The 14,395-nt window shown below is 42.2% G+C and overlaps 1 protein-coding gene across 1 annotated transcript in view; it reads right to left on the bottom strand.

The window, feature by feature from the left end:
* The window catches only part of LATS2 (large tumor suppressor kinase 2), a 47,237-nt gene extending 33,242 nt beyond the window's left edge, over nt 1–13,995 (bottom strand). The window contains exons 1-2 of the mRNA XM_069013702.1: nt 13,851–13,995; nt 9,176–9,754 (exon numbers count right to left, since the gene is read on the bottom strand). Of these exons, the coding sequence (XP_068869803.1) occupies nt 9,176–9,514 (339 nt within the window). The 5' untranslated portion in view covers nt 9,515–9,754; nt 13,851–13,995. The remainder of the gene's footprint in view (nt 1–9,175; nt 9,755–13,850) is intronic.
* Between the last annotated feature and the right edge of the window lie 400 nt (nt 13,996–14,395).

The following is a 14,395-nucleotide window of genomic DNA, read 5'->3' as shown; positions in this document are numbered from 1 at the left end:
TTCAAATGGTGGATAAAATCCAAATGCAGCTGTATAAAGACTTTTACAGGAGTAATTTTACACTGCTAGTTGTCCTTCTAAAGTCAGTCTCTTTAAAGAGCAGAAACTTAACTATATTATCACCCAGTAGCAGCAGTCTTCTTTCTAGTATTTTATGCAAGTGGGGTGCAAGACCCTGCATCTCTGCATGCTTTGGATTAACTGAGCAATTTACAAATCTTGCATTAGAGTAATGAATGATACAGAGAACGAGGATAATGAAAGGTACAGAAAACAGTTGGAAAATGCTCGGTCCTTCAAGCAGCATACATTTAAATCTCCCCATTTTCCCATTTACACTGTGTTTGTATTTCTCTAAGTGCACAGGAGACTGTGTGTGTCGCAGTAACAGTTTCACACACGCACCCATACACTGGTGACAATTAAAGACAAAGCAGCAGCACAGAACAGAGTCATTTTCACAGACTTGTCCTTGCCACGGCCATTACCTGATTCACAAAGTTATGGGTACACAGTGTTCTTTGGCTTCAGCCTTCTGAAAATTAACTGACCTAGAAATAATTTTTTTTATTAAGGATTCTCATATTGTCTCTCCATCCTTCGCCTCCCCAGGGAAATATTTTTAATTACTTGAATTCACTCAAAATGGAGAGCACAAATTTCTCATCAGGAAAAATCCATCTCTTACACCGCAGGGAAGCAGAACATAACCTCAAACACCAGAATCTTGTTTCGTTAGACTGAAAAAGAAATCTTCAATGCAGTACCAAATCCCATAGATTAAGTTCTTCACAAACAGCTGGTACCATGCAAAGACTGCAATCATCCCAAGACATACATGCACACATGCATTGCTTGTATGAAACCTAATTCCTACACATCAATTTGTAACCCAGAAGTTTCTTGTGAACTGCCAGTGACCGCCCAGATGGCGGGACAAGACCATTGGCAACAAACCAGTTTTGCCATGCTGCAGCCATAGCTGCATAGCTGGGAGACCCCATCAAGATCAGGGCTGACAGAACCACCTCAACAGAAGCTGCCTAGTAACATAAAGTCAAAAATATTTCTATCATCAACAGTATTTTGGGTGACCTGCAGCAGATGTGTAGAGCAGGCAAACAGCAAGAGTTTGACGGGCTGAGTTTCATCAGGCTTTTATTAAAGCATCTTCTGGAGATGAGAAACTGGGACCCCTCTCAAGCCTGGACAATACAAGACTGCTACTGCTAGGATAAGACCATAGACCACAATGCCACAGCAACTTCAGCCTCTAATTTGGTAATCAGAGGCATTGTTAAATTTAATTTTATTTTTTTTACTAAAAGCTAGGGTATGATAAAAACCTAGAAATAAGGACCAACGTTTCACACTCTAAGCCTCAGCTAAAAGCAACGTAATAATGTCAGATCTAAGCTACACTCACAATTAGGTCATGACCATAAACAGAAAGAGTGAAAAAAGTTGAATGTATTTCACATGCTACACACGTAACCTACGTTAAGTATAAAGCCCAGGTTAACACAAACACTTGTAGCTTTAAGCAAACAGATCATATGTCTGTCCCTCCCTCATTTTACTAGTGCAAATTGCATTTGTTCCAGTAGTACATGTGGAACATCTACTCTAGAGTAGCTACATCCATAGTGAGGCAGCTCACAATCCAGTCAGAATTCTTTCCTAGGTCAAAGAAAGGAAAACCTGGGTCTAACCAGCTGTTTCTTAAGAGTAATTCAAGGAAATTATGGAGAATTAATGGACATATCCACTACATGAGAAAAACAGCAGCTGGTGCCAGCAAGTAAAAAGATTTGAAAGGGCTCGTTCATGTCTCTCCTCATCTACTTTAGATAGCACTGCATACAAGCGTTCACAAGTCACAGAGACAGGCAGCACCCAAGCAGCAAAGAGTGCCAGTACTGGAGCCTGATTTATGGAAGATTAGGGGGACACATGGACAACACACATGGGACATGGATATTCTATAGGAGTTGCCACCACAAGCATCTGCTGAGCAGAATTTGAATGCTGGGCTCATGGGAGCACCAACAGGCTGTGTTCTGCTCGAGATGGGGGTAGAGCAACAAAAAACTGAGGGAAAACAAATGCAATTGTAAGTTATTTTATGTATATTTGCCCATGCTTTAGGAAAAAGAAAACTATTTTTTGCACGTACCTGCATATCACATGAGAAGTAGCCATGAACTTTTATTTGCATTCTACTGATATTCAATTAGCAGCTTTAACATAAGCTTTTAATTCATCTGGTAACTACTAGAAAAACATTCCTAGGTTGAATTAAATGAGTTCTAAATGCACATCTTGACCTACTTCTAAAGACTGTAGCATGCAAAAGTCTTGTATTGAGTCCTTCTACTGAAATCTCTCTGTTTAAAACTGCCATTCAATTTTTTGAAGAAAGAAAAGAACCCCCACAGACAACCAAAAAACATCCCACATCTCACTCCCAATGAAGAGATGCTATCTTTCAGTCTCATTATAAAATCACATTTGTTCCTCTCAGATATAAGCTGAAAGAACAGCAGAGATTTAGGCTGAGAACAGCATAAAAAATGCAAAAGGAACAGTTACACCCTACTACTATTGTGATATCAGCTTCCTGTTATAATAATAACAGCAATCTCCACTTTTGGTCACAAGGGCATCTTATTGAGAGACTGAAGTAAACGCTTATACAGATTTTTCACTGTGAAGAAGTCATTTCCTTTCTCACTAAAAAAAAAATATCCATAGCTCAAAATTCTACTGGCAATTAAATTTTAATAAATACAATTTAAGTATCCAGTGCAAGTTAATCCTGTACCTTGATATAGCAAGATAAATTTTTTTATTTTTTTATTAACTCTCAAGCTTCTAGAATGTTTATCTGATATGAGGAACAGGCAAGTTTAAGATAACTTGAGATTCACACTTATCTACCATTGAAGTCTAGCATCTGATTCCTGTCCTGTCATTTCAAACACAATCCTACTACCAAGATGCAATTTATTCTACAGTTTGATGAAGAAGAAAAAAGACTAACAAGAATTAAGGAGAGTTTAAAACACTCTTATTCAGTGCCATATTACTGCCCATCTGCCAAATCTTGTCATGCGAAGGAGAACATGCAATCATTTACTACTGTTAATAAATATTTCCACCACCACAAAAAATCAAGGGAAAATACCTTTCTTCCTTCTGCAGGACAAGCATATTTCCAAGCCATGCTTACACAGAACAGTAAGTACCAAGAGCACCTTCTCAAATACATTGTGGGAGGTGTCATGACACAGACAATCTAAGTATACTCACTAAGCCACTATCATCAAGAAGTGACAGAAACATAGGAAGACTGGAGACAAGAGAAAGGGCTTAGGAGAGAGGTGTCAGCAGGTATCAGCTGAAGAGCAATCTTCACCTCTTGCTTTCAGCCCCTGGAAAGCTATGACTCACTATTTTTCTGAAGCAACTAAGAACTGAAATGACTTAAGTTGCTAACCTCAGGCATATTAGTGGGAAAACACATTCCGTTACATGCTTTGATGGAAGAACACTGCATTATTCTGGAAACCTCTCAGAAAGGTTGAAACCAAAAAGGGAGGTTAGAAAGAAAAAAGTATAGGAAAAGGTTATGAAACAAGCCCTCAACACATCTGGTAAAGAGAAGGCAGAGTGAACAACTTACCTTCAAATGATGGATGCAAATGAAACACCCAAGAGACTGCTGACCTGAATTATCAGATCTATTTCAGTTGCTAAAATAAAACCTTTCTCCTGCATTCAGCAGTGAGTGCCCTCATTTGAACATCCCTTTTTCCCTCCCTGTAACCCAGAATACTTCTACAAGCAGCATAGCTTGTAATGACTTGAACCACATTAGCTCAGTTGGTCAGAGCATGGTGCTAACAACACCAAGGGCACATGTTATATCCCTATATGGGCTATTCACTTTAAGGGTTGGACTTGATGATCCTTGTGGATTCCTTCCAATTAAAAATATTCTGTGATCCTCACCTTTAACATATGTCCCACAGAATAACCCAGGCAATCTTGTAACAGCTCATTCTTCAGTCATTTTTCATTAGCCAAACAATCTGGACTGAAAACATCCAGAAGATGACTAAGATGTTCATCCTGGAGGTTTTGGTAAATGGCTGGGCAGGCAAAACTCCTAACACAGGGAAAGTTTACTCAGGCAAAAAGAAAATTTTGTTACAGGACAGGCCAATGTTGTGAAATTAATTCTCTTACTTGCTATTACAAAATTTGCTGTCCTTCACCTTGAAGGCAAGCTGTCTTTTTAGACTTGTCCTCTTAACAAATACATCACAACAGATATTTTACTACAGCAGAGCTTCAGCAAGTCTGTTATCAAAACAAAACTCTACACTGTATCTGCTTCCTGTCATCACTCCAACAATATGGTGAGAAGTCATACTGCTCAGTAACACACTGCTAGATGGCACATGGATCATAGGTGGGCAAGCACAACCTATATACAACAGGAAGAACAGAACACCAGTTCTACATGCAAAGTGCAAAAGAGGACCTTTTGCCCAAGCTGTACTAGGCAGAACAGAGCTTCCCTCACGTAAAGAAGTGCAAATATTTGTTCAAATTGAGATAAATACTTTATTTCCCATTCTCAAAACCTGCAACCAATCAGCATTCCCAAATCAGGGCAGAATCTTTGCCAAATGGGTTCAATAAAAAGAAGGTAAGCCATGATGTACGGATTGAAAGAATCCCGGAATGCAAGGAGGACTTAAAAAAAAAAGCAACCAAAAACCCCACCTCTACAAACTGAATCTCATGAATACAGCATATCACTGATGACAAGGCAGTCAACTTGATATTCTTATACACATTACACCATTCCACAGACACCGTTCACTTCCTTGAAAGACAATGCAATTAGTATCCAATGGACAGATCTTCCCCTTCAAAATATCCTGATATTGGCATGGGGCGGTGGGGCAGAGTGGTCCATGTTTTACTACAGACATTTATAAAAGCCTCTGGAGAAAATAAAGCATAAGAACTTCCCTGCTTCACATAGTCATAGTTGTACAGCAGATAGCATGGTACTAGCAGTACGTAGCCTGTAAAAAATTCTAAAACATGATTTTTTCTTAAAAATAGCAGCCCAAACAAACCATGTCTAGAAATCTTCACCCGGAAAAGGCACCCTTTGCTCAAAGGAAAATTTGCTTGAGGGAAAGAAAAAAAAAAACCCACAAAAGTGACAAGTGTGTAACGTTCAACAGTTCATCTAGAACTGCTGTAGCCCACTCTAAATTACAATGTCAGTGGCTGTTTATGCTCCAAGGAAGTACAGTAAGTACAGTACAGCCCATTCAGGTTGTTGGAATGCCACTGATCATATGCTCAATTGCATCTATTCATCAGAAACACTCAATCCACAACAGCAGCTGCATTTACCACCACACCCCAAACACCACCCAGTTGCCCCAGGTGATTCCAGTGGTTTACCAGCCCACAGGACAGACACACTCTTGTCCCTCTACAGTGACTGCAAGTTACACTTCCAAGCCCAAGGACTTTATAAAGAATGGCATATTAGGTGTGCTTTTGGCTTCAAGATGTTTCAGCGAAAAAGGTCTGGTCTTTTGCAGTCATGTTCTATGAGTTTCAAAACTATTTACGCTGCACTAATTATTTTTGATTGAAACTCACTAAATAATTACTGTCGAAAAGATGACTTAAGCAAACAACAGACAAGTTACTCAATTTGTTTCAGAAAAACAGTGACTAATTATGTGTGTTATTTGTTTTCTATGTCTTAAAAAAAAAAGATCCCGGTAATCCTGGCTTCTTTCAGGTCAATAGTGAAGTCCCCATTAAGTTTAGGGGATCATATTTCACTATAAAATCATAAACTACACAATGGTGGAAAAATAAATCTTTCTGGAAGAAAACGTCCCATTTAAAAGAACACTGGCAACTTCCTAACCAATTAAAAAAAGTCTGTTTTCACAAGTAACACCTATGATAACTGTAACTGAAAGACACAAGAATTTAATATTTACTTCACGAATTACACTGCGTTTCATATACTTGTTAAGTTTACCAAGTGGCTTATAATGAAATTCCTGGCTGTGTGGGTCTTTCATAGAGCAAGAGTAAAGTAACAAAATGTTATGTTTCCTTTTTATTCAATAAAACCAATTTCAATTTCATCTCAAAACTTAGAGACACTTAGGCAGAACAGGGAGCATCTCCTGTAAGATGTGAAACGGTTGCTGTTAAAATCTATCCATGCTACAGATAGAATACATGAGTGGAGCTAGTAGGAGTATTAAATAGAAGTATCCTTTCCCTAGCCCCTAAAATAATTTTCTTTTTCAATTGTCACTGCTTCCCTTCAACCTTCCAAAAATCCTTATTGTGGCCTAATAAACAGACTGAAGAAGAATCCTGATCCTTGCATGGTGTCCACCACAACAGAGTACCCACAAGGTTAGCATTACTTTTCAGTGCTCCATCTAGAACACCAAAAAGCATCAGCCCAAATCCAGCTGGAAAATGAAGTTCCCATAAGATCAAACTGAGTGTTATAGCCATCTATTCCTTCTTCACAGCTTCCTAGAATTCTCACAATTAGAGCTTCTAATGACAAACTGCCAGATGCTTCAGGACAATTGCAGCTGCTGAACAGCTGATTTCTGCACCATGAAGCAGGATCGGGAGGGGTGAGATTTTGTATTCTGCAGGCTTGCTGTGGGGGAAGGCTCAAGTAGAACATTAGCTATTCATGGACTGAAATCCTTAACCTCAAAACGGCTGCTCCTGGCATTTGAAAAGGGACAGTGGGGTTTGGGCTTCAGTGCCCATTTACCAACCTCACACTGGCACTGGGTTCAGAGGTAAATAAAAGCATCCCCAAAGAAACTGAAGCTGCCTTCACTTCTCTGTTAAACAGAGATCTGTTAGCTGCCTACAGGACTACAGAAGGTGTCCATGTGGTAGGCATTTAAAGGCTTTGATTCACAAGCAGGGACAGGGTAGCTTGGGATCACTGACTTACTACACATCATAGTATGAAACAGTTCAGCATCTAATTCAAAACAGCTCAGGCATCAGGGGGAAAGGAAGGACCCAGAGGTAGTAATCAGGTCTGTCACCCTACACCACACCATCCCCAAGGTCAGATACTATTCACACCATCTCAAGAAGCTCCACTCATTCACAATCCTTCGGGACAGCGAATCTTCATATGGTCTGGACTCACACTAGGAAGCTCAGCATTTTTATTTACAGGATTCTGCTCCTGAAACCTCTGTTTGGACTCTAGCCAAATGTGATCCTGGTAAAGCCTAGACCTGAGTGCCGAACACACCTAAGGGACAGGCCCAATAATGCCATTGCCAGGCAACAAGTCACAGCTAGGGAGAAACAACAAATGGGGAGGATGGAAGGGTCATGGCCAACGGGGAGGGGCAAAAAAAAGCCCTACCAAAAATGTGAGCAAAATTTAAGGATGTAGCAAAAATCTCCACATCAGAGTCAGAACCAGGCTCAATGTTCTAGAAGCAGCAACACCACTGTATGAACACTGAAGTCAAAATAGCTGAATATATAAAAAAATTTACACATATAGTTCATTACACTGCTTTGCATACCAAGACATTTTAACAGGTGTTCAGGTATTTCTGTTTTATACATTGGCTTAACATTACTGTGCTGTAGTGTGCTCAAAGTACTTTCCAAGATTTCAGTCCAACAAGCCAAGTTCTATGTGTGAACGATTTGTCCATGTAACCTACCAAATGTGCATTTCCAATCCAGAATCCAGCTGTGCTCATTTAACCTTGGCTCATACACACAAGGAGTATTCCCATCCTAAACAGCTAGGGAAATTTAGAGGGTAGAGTTCTAAAAAACACTGTTTTCATGGCGTACTAGAGATCAGAGAAAACTCTTGGTTCCTCCAGTTAAATAATTCAGTACAGAATCTTGGTTCACTGGACTAGGAAGTGTTTAGTTGTACTGCAGCACTTATTAGATATGCAATCTGCTCTAGCTCTGATTATCTTGTATAGCATAAACTCTTTGGCATAGAAACAGCACTAATTAATATTTACATAGCTCCAGGGAAATGCATACTGTTACACTGCTTACAATAATGCTTGATGTTAGTTCTGTTATACAGAATCAGAATATAGTCTAGGAGAGCCAAGAGACTCACATTCTGCCATGAATTAATGGGGCCTAAGTTTTGAAATCAGGGAGATGTCACTGAAAGCACTTTGGTTTTAAATCTCTCCAATTTGTATCAAGGACTTAAATGGAAATGTTTCAGCTTGTCAACAACTGCTATTCAATCACATGGGAAAAAAAGTGCTCCTACAACACTCAGAATCTGAACCCAAACCAGCACTTTTTCTCTAAAAAGCAAAATTTTGAACTACTCCTGGACAGAGGTGAAAGTCAATACTGGAAGCACAAGCAAGATGAATGCAGCTCAACACAAAATGACCGTGTTCTGCACCTAGTGAATGGTCTATGAATTAAGAATACATTCTAGCATTAATGCCAGGATGACAAAAAAAAGCATCTCTACATCAAGTCTCTTATCTGAGCAGTGCTACCACCTCTTAGTAGAAGCAGAGAAAGTGAAAAGAAAAGGTGTGGACAGAATCACTGCTGTCAGCTGAACATCCATCCAAGCCCTCCTGCTTTCTGGCCAACAGCAAGTGAGCTTCTTCAAACACCATATATTGTTTCTATAATTTCTTACAGTTACTTCTGACAGTGAACTGGGTTTAGATGTGCTAGACAAAATTCCACCCTATTACTCACAGCTAAGGCTTGTTACTAAGCATTGCAGGGAAAATTAAGAAACAAAAAAAAAAAGAAGAAAAGAAAGGTAAAAAAAAGACAAGCTACCCTGTTCAGTCTCAGATATCAACTGGAGAAATCATAGAAGAATCCTAGAGGTCACTATAACTGTCTTTAACATAAATGAACCCCACAGTAGGCACATATGTCCCGAGTAAGTCCATCTACTCTGCTGCTCATACAGCAACATGACTGCCAGAACAATCAGTGCTTTTCCAAGATTTTGACAGCCACCATCAAAATCCTTTCTTCAGTCCAGAGTATAAACTTGCTTTGACAGCAGTGCCAATCCCCCCTCCCACCCCATACGTACCTGATCACAACCTGCATTCACCAGCTCCTGGAGCATCTGCCTGTTGACTTCCACGGCTGCTGTGGTGCTCGACTCATTAGCAAAGGGCAGCAAAGAATATCTGATTTCTCGCAGAGCTTTCTGATATGGTCCAAACTTGGGCGTTTGTCTCATCTGCTGCTGCCTTGCAGCATCCTTCCCCATTAAAATCTTAGGGTCCAGAGAAGTTTCACTGCCTGCTCCAATCGGTAGTCCCTGACCTGAAGATTTGGATGGCTGCTTTAAACCTTCTCGAATCTCTTGTAACCTTTGTCTGCTGTTTCCAGAATATGTCGTAGCAGGAAAAGTCTTTGGCCTCATTGTTAATCCAGTTTTCTCTGAGCATAAATACAGCTTTATTCTTTGTTTCTTTTAAATTATTTTGAAAAAGTGTCACTTGATGGTATCAATTTCCTGTAAACATAATCCTTCAAAGAGGAGAAGAAGAAAAGGCAAAATTCTCAAGAGATTTCTGCCAAAGTTTTACTTCAGCTCACAATCTTCACATTTCCTACAGAAAATGAAAATCTGTGGAATCATCATTTTGCAGACTGACAGTGTCTGAAACGAAAGAAAATAAAAAGTACATTCAATTAAGTTGATATTGTAAATGCCTCTGAAGAGACAGCATGAGAATTAATCAAGTGAAAATGAATCCGTTTAACCTCTTAAGCTGTCACAGTCGGATACCTTTTAATGATTTTCACTTTATCTGTTTTCAATAACAGGATTCTAAAAGGCTTTCTCAAAATAACCAAGTAATAATTCATTTTTCTTTTAAGTTTAATTTTCAAAATAAATTAAAATAAACCCCCTAAGAACTAAGGTTTAAAAAAACTCATTTAAGAATTGTACAGTACCTAACTGTGGCAAGTTTCCTATCCAGTTGCATAATCGAATTCTGGAGAAGCCTATCCTATTTCATAATTAGGGAAGAGTATGCTCATGAAATGTTTTTCCCCCACTTAAGATTTTGTTTGTTTTACACTAGCTGAGCACAGTTTCAGAAGTTTACGAAAAAGATTTATAATGGAAATATTGATGACTCTAACCATACCAACTTCTAGCATTTCAATAACAAAGTGAATAACAGGAAGACAAGATATTTTGCCTTTCCATGTGAATAACTTATCAAAGCCTGAAGGTAACAATTCTCACCAGAACTGGAAGGAGAAGGGGGAAAAAGAAGAATAGAGGAAAGGATATATGATACTTCATTAGCTGTGCCTTATAGGGAAGAAAAGGAAAAGAGGTGTAAATGGAGCTATACAGTAAGAGCAGAAGATGAAGAACCAGATCGTATAGCATCCCAACACAGAGAAAGAAGGCTTTGAGACAGCTTTATGCACCTCTTCTGACAAGCAGCAGAGAACACCGATGCAGCACAGCTGAGCTACCATCAGCTTGTGATCTCCACGCAGCACAAAGTTACAACAAGAATCCTACCTTAACTAAATCTTCATGCATCACCGTAATATAAACATGAAATAATGGTGCATTTGGAACAGGATTAAAAAGACAGCCTCATCAAAAATGCAACCTAGCTACTGATGCTGCTTATGCAAATTGGCTTCTTCTGCTATCATTTGCACTTGTAAAGTGACTTCTGAACGCTGCACCAGCCACCTTGCTGGTAAGGAAAGAATTCCGTTCAGTTTTTTCCAAATCGCAAATACAGAGGATGGTAACACACCGTATGTTTCTCTCTGGCACTCAGAAGCCAATTGGATTTTTTTTTTTAAGGTGCTTCACTTTTGATCATAGCACCTTTATCACTGAAAAGAGTTTCTCTGGGAAGTACTGCTCTCTAATTTCACATGCTCATATTAAAACCTCTTTTTGTTGTGATAGCTGCAGCATTTCCCAAAAAAACAACCATTTCCATACATTTACCAGCACTTCTCACTGCCAAGCAAACAGCAAACAGATTACTACTGTGAAGCCCAACAGAATCTGGACACATTCACTTCTGAAGCCCACCACCACTTCCTCATCAGTACAGAGTCTGCTTCAAGCTTTCCTCTACAACCAAGGTCTGAAATACAACAGTGAAGTCAGACCCCAGACTCCTCTATGATGGTTCACCAGCCTGAAATGCAGGAGCACAGATTAATCACTTGAGATTAACCCATGTCAACCTCTTTTGCTAAGATTTAAATGCTCTGTTAACTAAAAAAGACCAATAATGTGTTTGAGGTCTTGAGTTCCTCCACCCAGTGCTCTCCATGAATACCCTGTGACACTAACTCACAGAGAACTGATAGTGACATGTGCCAATTGTTTTAAGGGAAGTGCTAAAGCTGTTCATCCAGATTTTGATGTTTCCACAAATCAGCTATTGGTCAGTAACAGATCAAGCTTTCAGTGTCCCAAGAGAAGACAAAAGCAACTGCAGGATCTCAAGAACAGATTTTTTTTCTACTTGGACAGAATACAGCAAAAGGTAATACACAGACTTCGTAAAAAATAAAACACAGTAGTATTGCAGCCTTCTTCGGATTACATCATAACTAGCTAGAAGATACAGAGCAATTAATTGGTCTATAATTGTCTTTCTTTCCCTGACAGCAGCAGGCACCATATGGCTGGGTTTAGGCATCTGGGTTGTTCTTCCTTTTCAGTCCCTGTGCCAATCCTCAGGCCTGGGACGGGCTGGGAAAGCTGGCAAGCCCCCCACCTTTTTGCAGCAAAAGACTGCTTTCCCACTTACACACATGCTTCACATAAAGAACTTCTGTGACCTTTAGCCTAAGCTTGAGTCTAATAATGCTGGGTCAAGCCAGCTGGCAACTTCCTCAGCTTACATTTACAATACTGCTTAAACCAGAAAGAAATGTTGCTCGTTTAGACAGTATGAATGAGAGCAGCAACAACAGCAAGTACTGGAGCTAACTGAAAACCTGTTTCATATTTTGCAGGGCTTTTTTTCTATAATGAAATACGTAAGATAAGCAGAAAAACTGGAACACTAAATATTACAGATAATTTACAAAGAAAGACAAGCTGCTGGCTTTTTAAAATCTTCATGAGATTTGCATTCTTAGCAAAAAAATAAAACGGTTGTATGCTTTAAAAGATATGTAGTGCGTCTCATTCTGCATTTCTAACTGTACATCTAGATTTGGATAACTTCAAATCCTTCTAATCTACACCCTGCCTACAGCATAAATCTATCAATAGATTTCTTTCTGCCATCAGGAGAAATTAGAGTTCTAAGCCATTCTGACTAAACAGTCCTAAGGTCTTTTCCAAACTGTTATATGTTCTGTACTAATTAGAAGCTTGCCCATTATCCTGGAAACATGACATTTCAAGGAAGTTAAAGAATTTTTCAGTAACTGATTGTTTCATTTGATAAATACCAGTAGCTGCTCTGTCAGTAACCAACCAACCGACGACACTGAAATCATATGCTGATGTCTGTTGTCCCAGCAGCACTATCTATTCACTCTCCTGTTTCTTCATTCACCAACAGGCTGCATGTGGTAGTGGCTTTGTGGAGCTGGGACACAGGCAAGAAACTAAAGCTCGCCCGAGCTGGTGAGCTGTTTCCCTGTAACTGTGCAGGCACCGGAGTGAGCTGAACTTGCAATCACTGCAGTATAAGAAGGAGTAAAGTTTTAAGAAGCTGCTAGAACTACCTCCCCCTCTCAATTTACAGGTATCGCTTTGGGGTTTTTTTTTGGAGGTTTTTTTTGGAACACAAATTCAAGGAGGCAGGAACTGTTCACTTTGTATTGGAGGTCTACGATGGGGGGGAAGCGTTTCAGGAATTTCATCATTATACAAACCGTGCTTCTCTTTATAAGTGGGCACATTGTGGAAGTGAAGGAAAGTGGATTTTCCCTAAGACGATTCCGCCTCTCCTTCCTCCTGCTAACAGAACTGTCCAAAAGTGACTCTGTGCCCGTGTCCCACTGCCAGCTACAAGCACTGGCCCAACGCAGAGCTGTGGGAAACATCTCGCCTTCCCCCTCCACAGCAGCCCGGCAGCGACTGACCGCAAAGCCCGGGCACTCCAAACGAGCCCTTTTTGCGTCATTTGCGCGAGTGCCTTTCCCGGGAAAGGGGTATTTCAACACGCACACCGCTCACGAGGTAGCGGAGAGGGTGGCGAACTGCTGGGTTTCGGCAGTGACCTTCAGCTGACTGGGAACAGCGGGCCCCCGCCGCAGCCAGACGGGACCCCGCGGGCTCTGGATGCCCCCGGCCGGCTCCCCGGGGCCCTCGTTCCCTGCGACACCCGCCCTGCAGACTCTGCCCCGGCGGGTCGCCTCCACTCCCGTGCCGCCCACTCCTTTCGTGGGCAGAAAGCTCCAAAATAAACTCAGGCCATTTATTAGCAGCTCCGGCCTGCTGGGGCAGAGGCCTCGGACAGGCGGACCCCCATCCCGCTGCGCCGGGGCTGGGCTGCGCTGTCACACGAGTGTCCGGAAAATGTCGGAGGGTGCGGGCAGGGCGCCCAGGCTGCCGCCGGGAGGGGACTCACACACGGGACGCTCACTCCCGCTTCGAGGACCGACCCACGTCCGCTCACCCGCACCCCCCGCTTCTCCACAGGACTTTCCCTTCCGCGCAAGAGCAGTTCTGGGGGATGGGGAGCGCTCCCACCCGGGGCTGAGGGGGAGCCCGCGCCCCCCGCGCCCGCTCCGCTCACCTCCCCGGGGCGCCTGGCGCCGCCGCTCGCCCTCCGGGGGTCGGCACGGCGCGGCTCAGCGGCGGCGGCGGCCGCGGCGGCGCGGGCCGCTCTCCATCTTCCCCCCTGGCCGTCCCGGGCGCCGAGTGCGGGGCGCAGTCGGGACATTCGCTACATTGTTGGCATTCCATTCACGCCACGTGACCCCGCGGCGCCCGCGTCATTCCACTCCCTCCCGGCGCATTCCAGCGGGGGGAGGGGCTTCCAGGGCGGGAAGGGCCGGGAAGGGCTGGCGCACCCTCCGGGGACCGAGGTGCCGGGGGCCGCCTGCCCTCTGCCCGCCGGCCCCCTCGGGGCGCCCGTCCGTAGGTTTACAGGCTGTACGAAGTGACACTTTTTCCTCTCCTGCCTCCACTTGCTGAGGCGAAAAGGGCTGGGGTAGAATTATGGCATGGCTTGGGTTGGAAGTGACCGTAAAGATCATCTGGTTCCAACGCCCCGCCCATGGAGGGCACCTTCCACTAAACCAGGTTGCTTAGAGCCCCATCCAACCTGGCCTTGCACAC

The sequence above is a fragment of the Aphelocoma coerulescens genome, chromosome 1 (assembly GCF_041296385.1).
Source record: "Aphelocoma coerulescens isolate FSJ_1873_10779 chromosome 1, UR_Acoe_1.0, whole genome shotgun sequence".
NCBI lineage: Eukaryota > Metazoa > Chordata > Aves > Passeriformes > Corvidae > Aphelocoma > Aphelocoma coerulescens.
This window is presented reverse-complemented; position numbering and strand designations above follow the sequence as displayed.